Below are 16,520 nucleotides of genomic sequence, written 5' to 3' on the forward strand. Positions count from 1 at the left end.
TGGATATAAGGCTATAAAGCGACCTACCATAAAGAACTTCTTCCTGACCCTAGTCTGTCTGGTTTACGAGCAGTACTGAGTGTTCATCAGAATATCGTAATCACGTCAATTAGCTAAAAATGTCTTACCTCTGTTTACAGCCAACAAAACATTTCATTTCTCATACTTGCCATCGTTATCATTGCAGGTTTTCCATAATCGCTCCCAGTGTGTTTCACATTGGGGTAGAGGAGAACGTTTCCGTTGCGGTTTACGATGCCATGCAGCCTGTAACAGTTAAGTTATATCTGCAGGATTATCCATTCAGACGGAAAACATTCTCCCCAACTGAAGCCACGTTACAACCAGGAAAAGGTAGGACGAAAACGTTGCAGCCGGTCTTTTTTTATTTGAATCGTTGCCGAGATGTGAATGCCCCAAAAAAATTAGCTTTCAAAACCTGACGGCGAAAGCCTTGGCCAGGTGAGATGGAAGCAAAAATTGCGCGAGAGTCTCAAAAGAGGAACAGCATTTTCTTGGAAAATGAGATTCTAAGACGCCTCTTTATCGGATAGATGACCAAGTCTCGCCATTTTGCAGCGTCGACACTTCAAGATAGAAATTTTTAGAAAGTTTTGGGACTCAAAGCCACTTTGATTAATGGCTTTCCTGACAAAATGGCGAAGAATTAACCAAGTATTAAACACTTGTTCGATTTTTGTCTTATTTTTTAGGGAGCACCTCGTTCCTGACAGTCAAGGTAAGCTTTCAGTAGTATTTCGTAAGAAACGCTGGTATCTTTTAACGATTTTCTGCGTTTGGTGCTGTGATCGTGCGTATTTGAGGAAGCTTTAATAAAAGTCAGCCCACGCCCTAAGGTAACATTATAAAGAAATGATGAACTTTACAAACAATAAACACTGCATCAGTGACGGAATTAACGATAAAACTTTATAAGTACTTTAAATATTTCTGTAAAACGGATTTTAACACGTGCTGTCGTATAAATGTTTGAAACTTTAAAGTAGTGTTCTGTTTGATACTTCTGTTATTACGAGAAGTTCCTGCGAACTAAGTTTTGAATTGATTTGATTGGAAACAAATTCTCAACATAGTGTGTATTAGGAACCATTCTAAGAATGAATAAAGGTGGCAAGTTTCTAAAGAAACTGTGGTGCCGCATAGGTGGGGGAGAGTAACAAGATAACTTGGTTGTAGCACCTGAGTTAAATATATCTTATTAACCAAGCGCGAGGGCCGTACTGGGAGAATATCGACCCAAGGTCTTGACAGTACAGACCTCGTTGCGCTCGGTCCGTACAAAAAAGGCCGAGGGCCGATATTCTTCCAGTGTGGTCCCCAGCAAGCTTGGTTAATAAGAGATTTATTATACGGCTGTGGTATCATTCGGGACCACTCGGGACAGTGCCCAGTCCAATACTGAGAGAATATTGACCGGCAATTTTGCATTTTGATTGGTTGATTTTAGTTATTGGTCCTCTGACTGCCCGAGTCGTGTAATAATAATGTAAATTGGCCACCGTACGCGTAAAGGTTTCGAAGCTGACGTTTAGAGCGTTAGCTCTTCATCAGAGTGAAAGAGAGACATTATGCTCGCCGCCGGCGTTTCTGACGAGTTACGAAGGGCTAACGCTCGAACCGTCCGCTTTAGAAACTGTCTATAGTGATCAATTTACACTATCAGCTCAGTTGATAAAACCAAATTATTTCCTAAGATTGGGCTCTGTCTAAAAGGGCTTTCCTTTATTGATCAGACTACATTATTTATATTATTTACTTGTAATTGCTTATTCTTGTATTTCAAGGTGGAACCAGAGAACCTTCCCAATATCAAGTCGGTAGATGTGCAGTATGTTTACCTTGTCGCCAAATCAGATGATGGCCATTTTCAGTTCCACAAGGAAGCAAAGATCCTACTCAGCTACAAGAACGGAATGGTGTTCATACAGACTGACAAACCTATCTACACACCAAAACAGAAAGGTAAGACGTATGTTGCCATCGCGAATGAACTGACGTTGAACCAGCAGAACAATCTTTGATACAGAACCGTTTATTATTGAGCGATTCATGAAGTGTTCGTTAATCTTGAAGAGACCTTGCGGGGACACGGAGACACTTAGCCCTTTCCACCTTTACATCAGCTTTACACGAGAAGGATTTGTTTAACAATTAGGAGCTTCTTAAATTGCTGATCAGTTTTCTTCATTCTCACGACTTTTACATTTGATTACTGTTAGGAGAAATTAAAAGCCCGAGAAGGCTTTTAATTTCTCTGTTTCTTTTTTCTCTTTTAATTTCTCTCTTCTTCTTTTTTAATTGACTCTGAAGGGTCAAGGGTTGAGAAAATAATGCAAACTCTATCTGCCTCCCATTACCACACAGAGGTATACCTTGTATTCCTCTTTTATAATCAAACATTTCCGTGGGAGAACAGATTCCCTCGTCACTATAACTTTATCTTACTGAAAACAATTGTGAAAATATCGTTTTTTTTCCATGGAGGCAGGGATTTCTCCGCCACTCGAGCAGAGAATCAGATTCGAATGGATTCTAAAAGTAGCCAATCAGGAGAGTGAGCAACAAACATTTCGTTCCAGCGTGCCACCAGCAATGCACACTAAAATGTTTCACTTGAATGACGAATGATTGAACACAACTCTGACGAGAAGTAATGTAGATTTGTGTCCATAACACTGCATGATTACTTAGCATAATTTACTTTTTTAAAAGAAACTTGACTTTGCTGAAATATTTTGAATATTCTAAATTTTCTAACTTACATGCTAAGAGGGACTTCTGTTTGTTATCGCTCCCTTTGCTCAAATAAAATTCTCTGCCACATATTACAAGTCAGCGATTATCTTTGCATCTTTAAAATAAACACATTACAGCGTGGTAACTGATTTGAGCGATTTTTATTCAGTAGTTTATATATGTCAGGAAGCTCATTTCACCGCATAAAATCAGCTCTTCGCTGCGCTACGTCGTTCGTTTCCGATACTTCTTAACTCGTGAATAGGGATTGGATGCGTGCATTTTCCACGAAGTAATTTTTTTATACGGTCTTAACTCCCTCTATTGATTTATCAGTGTTGAAATTGCCTCACGTTCTTTCCTGCAGTTCTTATCAGGGTGTTTCCGCTCCAGTTCAACACGAAGCCCTCGGGAAAAAATGTAAGAGCTTAGCAAAACGACGTCTTGAAAACTACATTTTATTTTGACCGGATTGCTTTCGTTTAAACTTAAAAAGAGAATAGTGCGCTTTTTTTTTTTTTTTTGTCGAGTTAGATCAAGAAGTATCTTATGAGAACTCAAAGTGAATTCCCCCATTTAAACCTACTTGTAGCTGAACTGGGCCAGTCTGGTTAATTATTGTCCATTATTAAATAAAGTGCCTTTGAATGTAGCCTCAAGTTCGGCAAAAAGAATCTGACCCAGACACTGTCTACCATTTGGCCAGCCTGATTGTGGCCTAAAAGAAAAGAGGTTGTATCGCTGAAAAATGTAGTGTTCAAGTTGAAAACATTACATTTTATTTAAGCCTGGGGATGTCTAGTATTTCAAAATATCAGCAGACTGTCATTTCTCAGCTATGAATTACTTTGACTGTACATTATTTCCAGTACCTTAGTTGTGACATAATCATTAGACTCTGCTATGGTGATCATTTTATAATTATTGTCACTAAACTGCAAACCTTACGTTTCCGCCATGCTACTGGGTAAACTTTTTCATCGCTTTAGACCAAAACGTTATTAGAAAGTGATAACCTCTCATATTTAAAGCTGACTAGTTTGACCAATGGCAAGCAAGATTGGGGTAATGTCGACCCAATATAAACAGATCTTCAGTTCTGCGATATGAATTCATTTGTAACTAGCTGTTTCCTTTTCTCTTTCCCAACAGATAACCTTGATGGTCCTGGTAAGTTTACTTCGATAGTAAATTAATTCTCCATCAGAAATAATTCTCCATCAGTTGCTTTGTTTAAAAGCTCGCAGCATCGTGGATGTCTTCTTTAATTATATCGCATATTAGAGAGATTTAGACCGCGTGACCTTGTTTTTCTCCGCCATTATTTCACGTCTGCCGGTTGCGCTTTGCCGTTTCTACGTGAAAGTAACCCGATTCGCGTTTGCCGTGTAGGTAAGATTTTCTTCACTTTTTCTCTCACAGAGCAGAAGTTAATTTCCAGAAAAAGGGCACCAAAACTATTCCTTATAATTCATACGAGAGTGCCTTCAAATTCAGCATGACGTGAACTCACGCAGCAAGGTTCGCGCTATTTTACTTTAACGTGAAGTGGCGAGCTGACGTTAGCCGTTCCACGTAAACGCAGTGCTAAATTTCTCTATCATTTAATGCAGAATCCGCAAGGAGTCAAAGTGAAGCAGTGGAAGGACCTTGAAACTAGCACAGGTTTGAAAAGACCCTTTAGTCAATGAAATTATCATGTTAATGCTTATGGAAACTCACCAACACATACTACGTGTCAAAATCATGTTACATCTTCAACTCTCTACACCCCTATATCAGTATGCATACTGTTGCTGTAGAGTATTTTAAAGGATTGCTATTTCGAGTATTTTTTAGGTTAACCTTTTGTTTTGTTAAGTCTCGCTTTTTGTGTCCACGCGCTGTTTTTGTAGTTATTTTGCCTTGACCTTATGTTTCTAGTATGTACTTAAACTATTCTTAGTCCACAGGTTTTTCTTGTTACCTTGTAAGACTTAATAATCGCTTGTTGTGGTTGGGAATAATTAGTTTCATAGGTGGTCATGTTTGGGTTGGTAAAACTGACCTTGAGTTTTACCCACACTGAAGATCCTGTTTTGTGCGCGTGATTCTCGTGCGCAGCTCGTTCATTGGCGTTTAATTGGTTCCTTGGTGCTCGCCAAGTGCTCCGGAGCGAGTCACCCAATTTCCCCCTTTTGCAAAACAACGAATACACTGTGGAAACTCTCACGGTCAGCTAACCCAAACATGTCTACGGTTTTTCTACTTAAAGCGTTGTTTCCTCTCTCATGATTATGAGATGCGTAGACCATTAGATGCACGGAGTATTAAATGCATAGAGCGTTGCTGTAGTAGCTCTCCAGAAGAGAAGAAAAGAAGAAAAGTACAGAGTCTTCGCACCTCTTGTTAATTCGTCCAAGCGAGCTGTAAAACCCCCAACACTGTTCTCCAAATACTTCCTAAGGTGCTGACAAGGAGAATTTATATCACAATCAATCTCCCCGGGAGATTTACACAGGGGTTTACACAGGGGTACCCAAGGCTTGGGTACCCCTGTGTAAACAGCACCCTCATGAGCGACTTCCCCAACCTTTTTTTTTTCTTGCTGAAAAGGTATTATATCACAAGTACTTCTATTGAGCAATTTCATCATCCTGGGTAACTGGACAGTAACAGCTATATACGGCCATCAGGTATGCTTTTCTTTGCTACAGTGTTTAGAGCTTGTTTTTTGCACAATATCGTTTTCAGGTCACGGAATCACATGCCAACAAAGAGATCTAGGTTTAGAGAGTCCATACCCTATGATTGAAAGTGGCAATTTTTAGTGAAATGTCTAGCGTGAGACGGTATTAATGACTAGCATGTCCTGTACTAGCGTTAATGCGTGTGTGCCCGTATAAGCACTTCGTTGGTCACTTTCGCCTATTTCGTGGAAACATTTCGATTTTTAACTGGATTTTCAAGTTTTTGGGATGACTGTTTCCACGCTGTCAATGAATGAACACCAATTCCCACCGTCCTGCTTATAACGAAAATTGCGGACTCGTTTAGTACTATAATTTTTCTAAAAAAGTTCTCGATAAAAGTAAAGATCAGATCTAAATTTCATAAATATTTATAGGTTCTTGAAGGCACATGTTAAAAATATTCAAACATGTAAACATAAAAGTGAGAGCGAATTTTTCGACTTTGTCTCAGAATGTCAGTCCCACGCACTTTGTTCCTTTCTTTGCAGAATATTTACAACACATCTGTGCAATTCGAGGTCAGAGAATACGGTAAGTTTATGATTTCATTCCTCCGGGCTCCTTTTTCCCCCGATGACGTGGAATTCGTTAAGATTCTCTAATGATGTTGCAGTTCTTCCCAAGTTCTCCGTGAAACTCCAAGTGCCGCCTTACATACTGAAAACAGACAAAGAAATAAAGGTTCAGCTGACAGCCAGGTAATGTTGACTACTCAATGATTCATAGTTCGAATGCGAGCAACCATTTATGGTTCGAAATGAACTGATCGAGTATCAGATGGTGAATGACCGATAAAGCAGGTGAAGCCTATTGGGGACTATCGATCTCATATCAAACAAAAAAAGATAAACCATTTTATTAAATTAAATTCTCTACTTTTCTGCATTGTTGACGAAACACACATCATTTTGTTTCAATCCTTTATGTTTTCAAAACTGAGCCATGAATACATCTTTCGAATGGTCGACTAAAAAAAATTCTGAAATGATCACAGGATTGAAAAAGGGAATGGATATCGAATGCATCGAGGCAAATCTAAAAGCGTAACTGAATTCGAATAATACTTAGTTAAAGTTATTTATATGTTCCACCTCAATTCAAAATTTGTGAACGTTTCGCAAACGTTTTGTTATGTGGAGCCATTCGAGGGAAGCAGTTAGTGAGGGAGGGCCTTTTCCTTTCCCTTTTGCATCTTGCATTCCTCGCAGACAAGTGCGAACGCACCATTTAAAAACCTTGATTAAACATGTAGCAAGACGTTTTATGCTTCGAGCTTTTCGAGAAGCACTCTTCTCACCCTCGTGATCCTGGTAGAGCAGTTTGAGTGTCGGAAAATACAAAGTAAAAGTAATCCTAGCGACCAATGAAAACAAAAGTTTACATAAGTAAATAAAGGCTGATAGTTTCGAAAGAAACTGTTTGGGGCTGCGTCGGTGGGAGTAACGAAATAATTTGGATATATCAACAAAGTTGAAATGGTAAATTGGCCACCGTAATGATTACAAAAGCTGACGTTTCGAGCGTTAGCCCTTCGTCGGAGCGAATAGAGGAATTGTGGGTTGTGTGTGCTTTTAAAGGCAGAAAATGGAGCTACGTTATTGGTGGGTGCATGGCAACGAGAAAAACATGAATAAATTAGTGGAATGAAAAGCGTTCATTGATCCCTGTGGGATTTAGACTGCCGGTTTGAAAGATGAGCTTTTGTTCAAGATTTTTACGGCTTTCCGTGCCACCTAAGTGCGAGGAAAGACCGCAGATTGCCACATGTTGCTTAGAATGATTGGGTAAATTAAAATGTCTAGCGACTGGTTTCGATGTGTCCTTGTCATTCCTTTCCAAGTCTCGAAGGTGTTCTCGGAATCGGTCACCTAGTCTTCTGCCTGTTTCGCCGATGTATATCTTTTTGCAATAAGTGCAAGTTATGCAATAGATTACATTAGCGGAGGTGCACGTGAAGTGATCTGTGATCTTAATGGATCGTTTAGGTCCCGATATTTTATCAGTGTTGTGAATGAAAGGACACGTTTTGCATCGTGCACGAGCGCATTTAAAAGTGCCTGGTTGGTCATTAGTCTGAAAAGAACTTCTGACCAAAAAATTGCCTAAGTTTTTGTCGCGTTTGAATGAAATGAGCGGAGGCTGCGAAAAGATAGTGCCTGTCTCTGGATCGTTTTGAAGTAATTTAAAGTTTTTAAGAATGATGGATTTAACTGAGTGGTTGTGAGGGTGAAACGTGAGAGTGAATGGAATGCGGTCGGAATCTTCCTTATGCGACGTTTGTAGTGCTGAATGTCGATCAATAAGTTGAGCGCGGTGGTAACCCGCTTGAACGATGGAAACAGGGTAACCACGTTCATCGAAGAACTGGCACATTGACTCTGATTTGTGGTGAAAATCAGAGTCATTACTACATAAACGACGAAGTCTTAGAAACTGAGAAAAAGGAATGGAATTCTTAACGTGAGATGGATGAGAAGACGAATATAACAAGTAATTATGCGGGTCTGTAGGTTTGTAATACACACTAGTGCATAAACCGTTACCTTCAATTGAAACTTTGACGTCTAAGAAGGATAAAGAATTGTCAGAAATTTCCCAAGTATATTTCAGAGCCGGGTGAAAAGAATTGACTGCAGTTATGAATTGAGTGAGCTCCTCTCTGGTAGAGGAGGTAGCGCCGATACAGTCGTCGATGTAGCGACCGTAGAGTTCGGGTTTGGACCCGTTGTATCGGCTGAAAAATTGGTGTTCGACAAAACCTACAAAAAGATTGGCATAGCTAGGTCCCATTTTGGTGCCCATGGCTACACCATTGGAAGATTTCAAAAAGAGGCCTAAAACAGGCACTTTATAGCACCCCCACTAAACAAAAAGGTTTAACATCGGAGTATGATAGGTTGATACCCAGAGATCATCGCTACGTGAGTTGTCCTAGTCAAAAATTGTGGAGTCAGTGACTTGCTACATACTGATTATTAAGATGGTAGGGGTTACTTTTGGAAATATCAATATTGATGGGCTCAGGAGCGTTTTTAGCAATATCTCCGAATATTATCTATTTTTTTGGTAGGGGGAGGGGAGAAGTGGAGTAACTTTTGCAATTACTTAATGTGGGATAATTGTGGTCTATTAAGCCGTTACCATATTTTTTTCTTAACGATTTGCAGTAAAAGGAACGATCTTAATCTTTTCTGTTTCTTACTCCTTAATAAATATTGAAAAGAATAAACGGCAGATGATGTTGGCTCGAAAAATACAAAGCTTATGCAACAAATATGTTACAAAAAAAAGACAAGTGAGGAATATTGTTTATCCCATTCGAGGTTCGTAAAGATGTTGAAGTTTTCTTAGCCAACCAGTTACCAATCTCCTCAGGTACATCTTAGGTACATGACAAGATATTCAGTTAAATACATGTAACATATTTGATGCTTCCAAAAACACTTCACCCCTAAGAGCAAGTCACTGGCCACCGCGACTCGTGTATCGATTATCTCTGGGTATCAGGCATTCATAATCCAATGTAAGACATTCTTCTATCGAGAGTGCTACGAGGTCGACTTTTTCTGGTTTCCCCTCCTCGACTATAACCAGTGTAAACTCATAAGGAAACCAAGTAGATTGTTCGAGCGCAGCCGTAAGTGTGAATGACCGAGTCGCGATTGTTTTAGGTTTTGAGTCTGATTTGTTGGGAGGATGGCTCAAGTTTTTTGGATCATTTGCAAAGTTAAACAAAACCAAAGCAATCCTCAATCAGAAATTGCTGTAGAGAGTTACCCTTAGTGGCAAATTCATTTTGAGTGAGCGTAAAGATCAGCCTAGTTGAGAGATACACGCATACTTAATTAGCTATACTTGAGTTTGCCACTGTGCATAGGAAGAAGTACTTGACATATCACAGCCCTCTTATGCTGTTTCATCTATGCATTTTCTTTTCCAAGGTACACCTATGGAGAGCCGGTTGTCGGGGCTGCGAATGTCTATTTGAGCATTGCTTTGAAAGGAAAGGTTATTCCGATTGCTACTCACCAAGTATTGGTGAGTGATTTTATTTTAATTCATACATAAAAGGTTCTTTGGTGAAATGAAGTCATGAAAAAGTAGCTCAGTGATCATATTTACTCGACATCGTATAATTATCCATACTAATTTGGTGTTGAAAGTAAAATATGAGTGCTACTGTAAAAATCTACCACTTTGCAAGAAGCAAGATCAATGTTAGTCTCTAAGCAACTGCACAGCTACTTCGAGCTATTCCTCTTCTAACCCGACAAGGCCAACAACTGCCAACTGATAACAAGTTTAGGATAATGCTGGGTGAGGGAAGAGGTAGGGAGGCAGTTGCTCAGATATTGACATTAACCCTAAAAACTAATGGCTTGGACGGATGATGCCTGTCATGGTAAGTAAGCTTTTACACTACACTGTCAACTTTCCTCTCACTGTTCCTTTCTCTTGTTGATTTGTTGGATTAGCTTGGCGAAGGTACTGCCGCAGTGGAAGAAAGGGTAAAATTCATCAAAGAAAGGGCAGGAGAAATCTGGTTCCCAGAGGGTGGCAGGCTTCATGTCCAGGCTGACGTCATAGAACGGGCGACTGGTGAAAAGGAGACTGCGGTGGATAAATCGAGCAAGTTTACATCAAACCCCTACTTGGTCGAGATCATAGACACTCCAAAGTACTTTAAACCTGGAATGCCTTTTACTGTGAAGGTGATATACACAGGAAAAAATTGTAACATTTTATGTTCTTAAATTTACAACTTAGGTATACGCATAAAGTGAATCAGTTGGGGGTGTGTTTCTTCTTCTTGGTTCTCTATCGCTGATATTGGTGTCACAGAATGGAGTAAATGATTAACAGGGGTGTGCTGCGGCTAGATATTAAAGCGTTTATAAGGCCCCTTACCGTTATCTTTTGAGGTACCATTAACATAATTTGTTTGAAGAGTATCTCGTTCACAGCCGTCTCTTTCACCACTAGTAATCTCTCCTGGAAAAGCTATCGGAATCTTGCATTTGCAAGCCGCTTATAAGTACAGTAATTTGTCATGATTCAATTTCCACTACAATTTTGTTTTTTATCGCTTATATCATTTGGGTTAGGTATTATTCTGATGTGAAAAACTTCCTTTTGAAATATGTTCAAGGTGGTCGTGACGCTTAATGAAAAGCCTGCCGAATCCATTACCGTGACACTTTCTGCCACTGGTAAAAGCGTGAATGAAGAGAAACACTTGACTAAGCTAGATGACAAAACGAATGAGGACGGCGAAGCTGAGTTTAGAGTTGATGCCTGCACCAACTGTCAGACCATCAAGATAGAGGTTTGAAAAGTGGATTTCTTTCATTGGAGGTCTAATGAATTTAAAAATTTATTGAGATACTAAACTTGTTAACAAGTGTAACATTTGAGATAGAATAAATATATGAAAATCATATATTTTGAACTGCGGTATTTGATACGTATGATGGACGATCCTCGCAGTAGATAGCGCTATTTGAGCAATAGCGAAATTCAGACCTGAAAAAAATCAGGCCTGTACGGGACTCGAACCACTGACCTCTGCGATACTAGTGCAGCGCTCTAACCAATTGAGTTCAAAATATATGATTTTCATATATTTATTCTATCTCATTTATCACTTTCACGGGTTCATTACGAATCAACTTAACGGCCTGCTCTCAGTTGGCTTGTTAGCTCAATTGGTTAGAGCGCTGCACTAGTATCGCAGAGGTCAGTGGTTCGAGTCCCGTACAGGCCTGATTTTTTTCAGGTCTGAATTTCGCTATTGCTCAAATAGCGCTATCTACTGCGAGGATCGTCCATCATACGTATCAAATACCGCAGTTCAAAATATATGATTTTCATATATTTATTCTATCTCATTTATCACTTTCACGGGTTCATTACGAATCAACTTAACGGCCTGCTCTCAGTTGGCTTGTTAGCTCAATTGGTTAGAGCGCTGCACTAGTATCGCAGAGGTCAGTGGTTCGAGTCCCGTACAGGCCTGATTTTTTTCAGGTCTGAATTTCGCTATTGCTCAAATAGCGCTATCTACTGCGAGGATCGTCCATCATACGTATCAAATACCGCAGTTCAAAATATATGATTTTCATATATTTATTCTATCTCATTTATCACTTTCACGGGTTCATTACGAATCAACTTAACGGCCTGCTCTCAGTTGGCTTGTTAGCTCAATTGGTTAGAGCGCTGCACTAGTATCGCAGAGGTCAGTGGTTCGAGTCCCGTACAGGCCTGATTTTTTTCAGGTCTGAATTTCGCTATTGCTCAAATAGCGCTATCTACTGCGAGGATCGTCCATCATACGTATCAAATACCGCAGTTCAAAATATATGATTTTCATATATTTATTCTATCTCATTTATCACTTTCACGGGTTCATTACGAATCAACTTAACGGCCTGCTCTCAGTTGGCTTGTTAGCTCAATTGGTTAGAGCGCTGCACTAGTATCGCAGAGGTCAGTGGTTCGAGTCCCGTACAGGCCTGATTTTTTTCAGGTCTGAATTTCGCTATTGCTCAAATAGCGCTATCTACTGCGAGGATCGTCCATCATACGTATCAAATACCGCAGTTCAAAATATATGATTTTCATATATTTATTCTATCTCATTTATCACTTTCACGGGTTCATTACGAATCAACTTAACGGCCTGCTCTCAGTTGGCTTGTTAGCTCAATTGGTTAGAGCGCTGCACTAGTATCGCAGAGGTCAGTGGTTCGAGTCCCGTACAGGCCTGATTTTTTTCAGGTCTGAATTTCGCTATTGCTCAAATAGCGCTATCTACTGCGAGGATCGTCCATCATACGTATCAAATACCGCAGTTCAAAATATATGATTTTCATATATTTATTCTATCTCATTTATCACTTTCACGGGTTCATTACGAATCAACTTAACGGCCTGCTCTCAGTTGGCTTGTTAGCTCAATTGGTTAGAGCGCTGCACTAGTATCGCAGAGGTCAGTGGTTCGAGTCCCGTACAGGCCTGATTTTTTTCAGGTCTGAATTTCGCTATTGCTCAAATAGCGCTATCTACTGCGAGGATCGTCCATCATACGTATCAAATACCGCAGTTCAAAATATATGATTTTCATATATTTATTCTATCTCATTTATCACTTTCACGGGTTCATTACGAATCAACTTAACGGCCTGCTCTCAGTTGGCTTGTTAGCTCAATTGGTTAGAGCGCTGCACTAGTATCGCAGAGGTCAGTGGTTCGAGTCCCGTACAGGCCTGATTTTTTTCAGGTCTGAATTTCGCTATTGCTCAAATAGCGCTATCTACTGCGAGGATCGTCCATCATACGTATCAAATACCGCAGTTCAAAATATATGATTTTCATATATTTATTCTATCTCATTTATCACTTTCACGGGTTCATTACGAATCAACTTAACGGCCTGCTCTCAGTTGGCTTGTTAGCTCAATTGGTTAGAGCGCTGCACTAGTATCGCAGAGGTCAGTGGTTCGAGTCCCGTACAGGCCTGATTTTTTTCAGGTCTGAATTTCGCTATTGCTCAAATAGCGCTATCTACTGCGAGGATCGTCCATCATACGTATCAAATACCGCAGTTCAAAATATATGATTTTCATATATTTATTCTATCTCATTTATCACTTTCACGGGTTCATTACGAATCAACTTAACGGCCTGCTCTCAGTTGGCTTGTTAGCTCAATTGGTTAGAGCGCTGCACTAGTATCGCAGAGGTCAGTGGTTCGAGTCCCGTACAGGCCTGATTTTTTTCAGGTCTGAATTTCGCTATTGCTCAAATAGCGCTATCTACTGCGAGGATCGTCCATCATACGTATCAAATACCGCAGTTCAAAATATATGATTTTCATATATTTATTCTATCTCATTTATCACTTTCACGGGTTCATTACGAATCAACTTAACGGCCTGCTCTCAGTTGGCTTGTTAGCTCAATTGGTTAGAGCGCTGCACTAGTATCGCAGAGGTCAGTGGTTCGAGTCCCGTACAGGCCTGATTTTTTTCAGGTCTGAATTTCGCTATTGCTCAAATAGCGCTATCTACTGCGAGGATCGTCCATCATACGTATCAAATACCGCAGTTCAAAATATATGATTTTCATATATTTATTCTATCTCATTTATCACTTTCACGGGTTCATTACGAATCAACTTAACGGCCTGCTCTCAGTTGGCTTGTTAGCTCAATTGGTTAGAGCGCTGCACTAGTATCGCAGAGGTCAGTGGTTCGAGTCCCGTACAGGCCTGATTTTTTTCAGGTCTGAATTTCGCTATTGCTCAAATAGCGCTATCTACTGCGAGGATCGTCCATCATACGTATCAAATACCGCAGTTCAAAATATATGATTTTCATATATTTATTCTATCTCATTTATCACTTTCACGGGTTCATTACGAATCAACTTAACGGCCTGCTCTCAGTTGGCTTGTTAGCTCAATTGGTTAGAGCGCTGCACTAGTATCGCAGAGGTCAGTGGTTCGAGTCCCGTACAGGCCTGATTTTTTTCAGGTCTGAATTTCGCTATTGCTCAAATAGCGCTATCTACTGCGAGGATCGTCCATCATACGTATCAAATACCGCAGTTCAAAATATATGATTTTCATATATTTATTCTATCTCATTTATCACTTTCACGGGTTCATTACGAATCAACTTAACGGCCTGCTCTCAGTTGGCTTGTTAGCTCAATTGGTTAGAGCGCTGCACTAGTATCGCAGAGGTCAGTGGTTCGAGTCCCGTACAGGCCTGATTTTTTTCAGGTCTGAATTTCGCTATTGCTCAAATAGCGCTATCTACTGCGAGGATCGTCCATCATACGTATCAAATACCGCAGTTCAAAATATATGATTTTCATATATTTATTCTATCTCATTTATCACTTTCACGGGTTCATTACGAATCAACTTAACGGCCTGCTCTCAGTTGGCTTGTTAGCTCAATTGGTTAGAGCGCTGCACTAGTATCGCAGAGGTCAGTGGTTCGAGTCCCGTACAGGCCTGATTTTTTTCAGGTCTGAATTTCGCTATTGCTCAAATAGCGCTATCTACTGCGAGGATCGTCCATCATACGTATCAAATACCGCAGTTCAAAATATATGATTTTCATATATTTATTCTATCTCATTTATCACTTTCACGGGTTCATTACGAATCAACTTAACGGCCTGCTCTCAGTTGGCTTGTTAGCTCAATTGGTTAGAGCGCTGCACTAGTATCGCAGAGGTCAGTGGTTCGAGTCCCGTACAGGCCTGATTTTTTTCAGGTCTGAATTTCGCTATTGCTCAAATAGCGCTATCTACTGCGAGGATCGTCCATCATACGTATCAAATACCGCAGTTCAAAATATATGATTTTCATATATTTATTCTATCTCATTTATCACTTTCACGGGTTCATTACGAATCAACTTAACGGCCTGCTCTCAGTTGGCTTGTTAGCTCAATTGGTTAGAGCGCTGCACTAGTATCGCAGAGGTCAGTGGTTCGAGTCCCGTACAGGCCTGATTTTTTTCAGGTCTGAATTTCGCTATTGCTCAAATAGCGCTATCTACTGCGAGGATCGTCCATCATACGTATCAAATACCGCAGTTCAAAATATATGATTTTCATATATTTATTCTATCTCATTTATCACTTTCACGGGTTCATTACGAATCAACTTAACGGCCTGCTCTCAGTTGGCTTGTTAGCTCAATTGGTTAGAGCGCTGCACTAGTATCGCAGAGGTCAGTGGTTCGAGTCCCGTACAGGCCTGATTTTTTTCAGGTCTGAATTTCGCTATTGCTCAAATAGCGCTATCTACTGCGAGGATCGTCCATCATACGTATCAAATACCGCAGTTCAAAATATATGATTTTCATATATTTATTCTATCTCATTTATCACTTTCACGGGTTCATTACGAATCAACTTAACGGCCTGCTCTCAGTTGGCTTGTTAGCTCAATTGGTTAGAGCGCTGCACTAGTATCGCAGAGGTCAGTGGTTCGAGTCCCGTACAGGCCTGATTTTTTTCAGGTCTGAATTTCGCTATTGCTCAAATAGCGCTATCTACTGCGAGGATCGTCCATCATACGTATCAAATACCGCAGTTCAAAATATATGATTTTCATATATTTATTCTATCTCATTTATCACTTTCACGGGTTCATTACGAATCAACTTAACGGCCTGCTCTCAGTTGGCTTGTTAGCTCAATTGGTTAGAGCGCTGCACTAGTATCGCAGAGGTCAGTGGTTCGAGTCCCGTACAGGCCTGATTTTTTTCAGGTCTGAATTTCGCTATTGCTCAAATAGCGCTATCTACTGCGAGGATCGTCCATCATACGTATCAAATACCGCAGTTCAAAATATATGATTTTCATATATTTATTCTATCTCATTTATCACTTTCACGGGTTCATTACGAATCAACTTAACGGCCTGCTCTCAGTTGGCTTGTTAGCTCAATTGGTTAGAGCGCTGCACTAGTATCGCAGAGGTCAGTGGTTCGAGTCCCGTACAGGCCTGATTTTTTTCAGGTCTGAATTTCGCTATTGCTCAAATAGCGCTATCTACTGCGAGGATCGTCCATCATACGTATCAAATACCGCAGTTCAAAATATATGATTTTCATATATTTATTCTATCTCATTTATCACTTTCACGGGTTCATTACGAATCAACTTAACGGCCTGCTCTCAGTTGGCTTGTTAGCTCAATTGGTTAGAGCGCTGCACTAGTATCGCAGAGGTCAGTGGTTCGAGTCCCGTACAGGCCTGATTTTTTTCAGGTCTGAATTTCGCTATTGCTCAAATAGCGCTATCTACTGCGAGGATCGTCCATCATACGTATCAAATACCGCAGTTCAAAATATATGATTTTCATATATTTATTCTATCTCATTTATCACTTTCACGGGTTCATTACGAATCAACTTAACGGCCTGCTCTCAGTTGGCTTGTTAGCTCAATTGGTTAGAGCGCTGCACTAGTATCGCAGAGGTCAGTGGTTCGAGTCCCGTACAG

At 40.2% G+C, this 16,520-nt stretch overlaps 1 protein-coding gene across 1 annotated transcript in view; it reads left to right on the forward strand.

Annotated features, from left to right (window-relative positions):
* The window catches only part of LOC111328749 (A.superbus venom factor 1), a 60,498-nt gene that overhangs the window by 1,407 nt on the left and 42,571 nt on the right, over positions 1 to 16,520 (forward strand). Inside the window, exons 2-13 of the mRNA XM_088757917.1 lie at positions 188 to 354; positions 714 to 739; positions 1,806 to 1,983; positions 3,125 to 3,177; positions 3,910 to 3,927; positions 4,371 to 4,422; positions 5,353 to 5,432; positions 5,978 to 6,020; positions 6,103 to 6,187; positions 9,431 to 9,527; positions 9,965 to 10,201; positions 10,639 to 10,815. Of these exons, the coding sequence (XP_088614043.1) occupies positions 188 to 354; positions 714 to 739; positions 1,806 to 1,983; positions 3,125 to 3,177; positions 3,910 to 3,927; positions 4,371 to 4,422; positions 5,353 to 5,432; positions 5,978 to 6,020; positions 6,103 to 6,187; positions 9,431 to 9,527; positions 9,965 to 10,201; positions 10,639 to 10,815 (1,213 nt within the window). The remainder of the gene's footprint in view (positions 1 to 187; positions 355 to 713; positions 740 to 1,805; positions 1,984 to 3,124; positions 3,178 to 3,909; positions 3,928 to 4,370; positions 4,423 to 5,352; positions 5,433 to 5,977; positions 6,021 to 6,102; positions 6,188 to 9,430; positions 9,528 to 9,964; positions 10,202 to 10,638; positions 10,816 to 16,520) is intronic.

Source organism: Stylophora pistillata, chromosome 4 (assembly GCF_964205215.1).
Source record: "Stylophora pistillata chromosome 4, jaStyPist1.2, whole genome shotgun sequence".
Taxonomy (NCBI): domain Eukaryota; kingdom Metazoa; phylum Cnidaria; class Anthozoa; order Scleractinia; family Pocilloporidae; genus Stylophora; species Stylophora pistillata.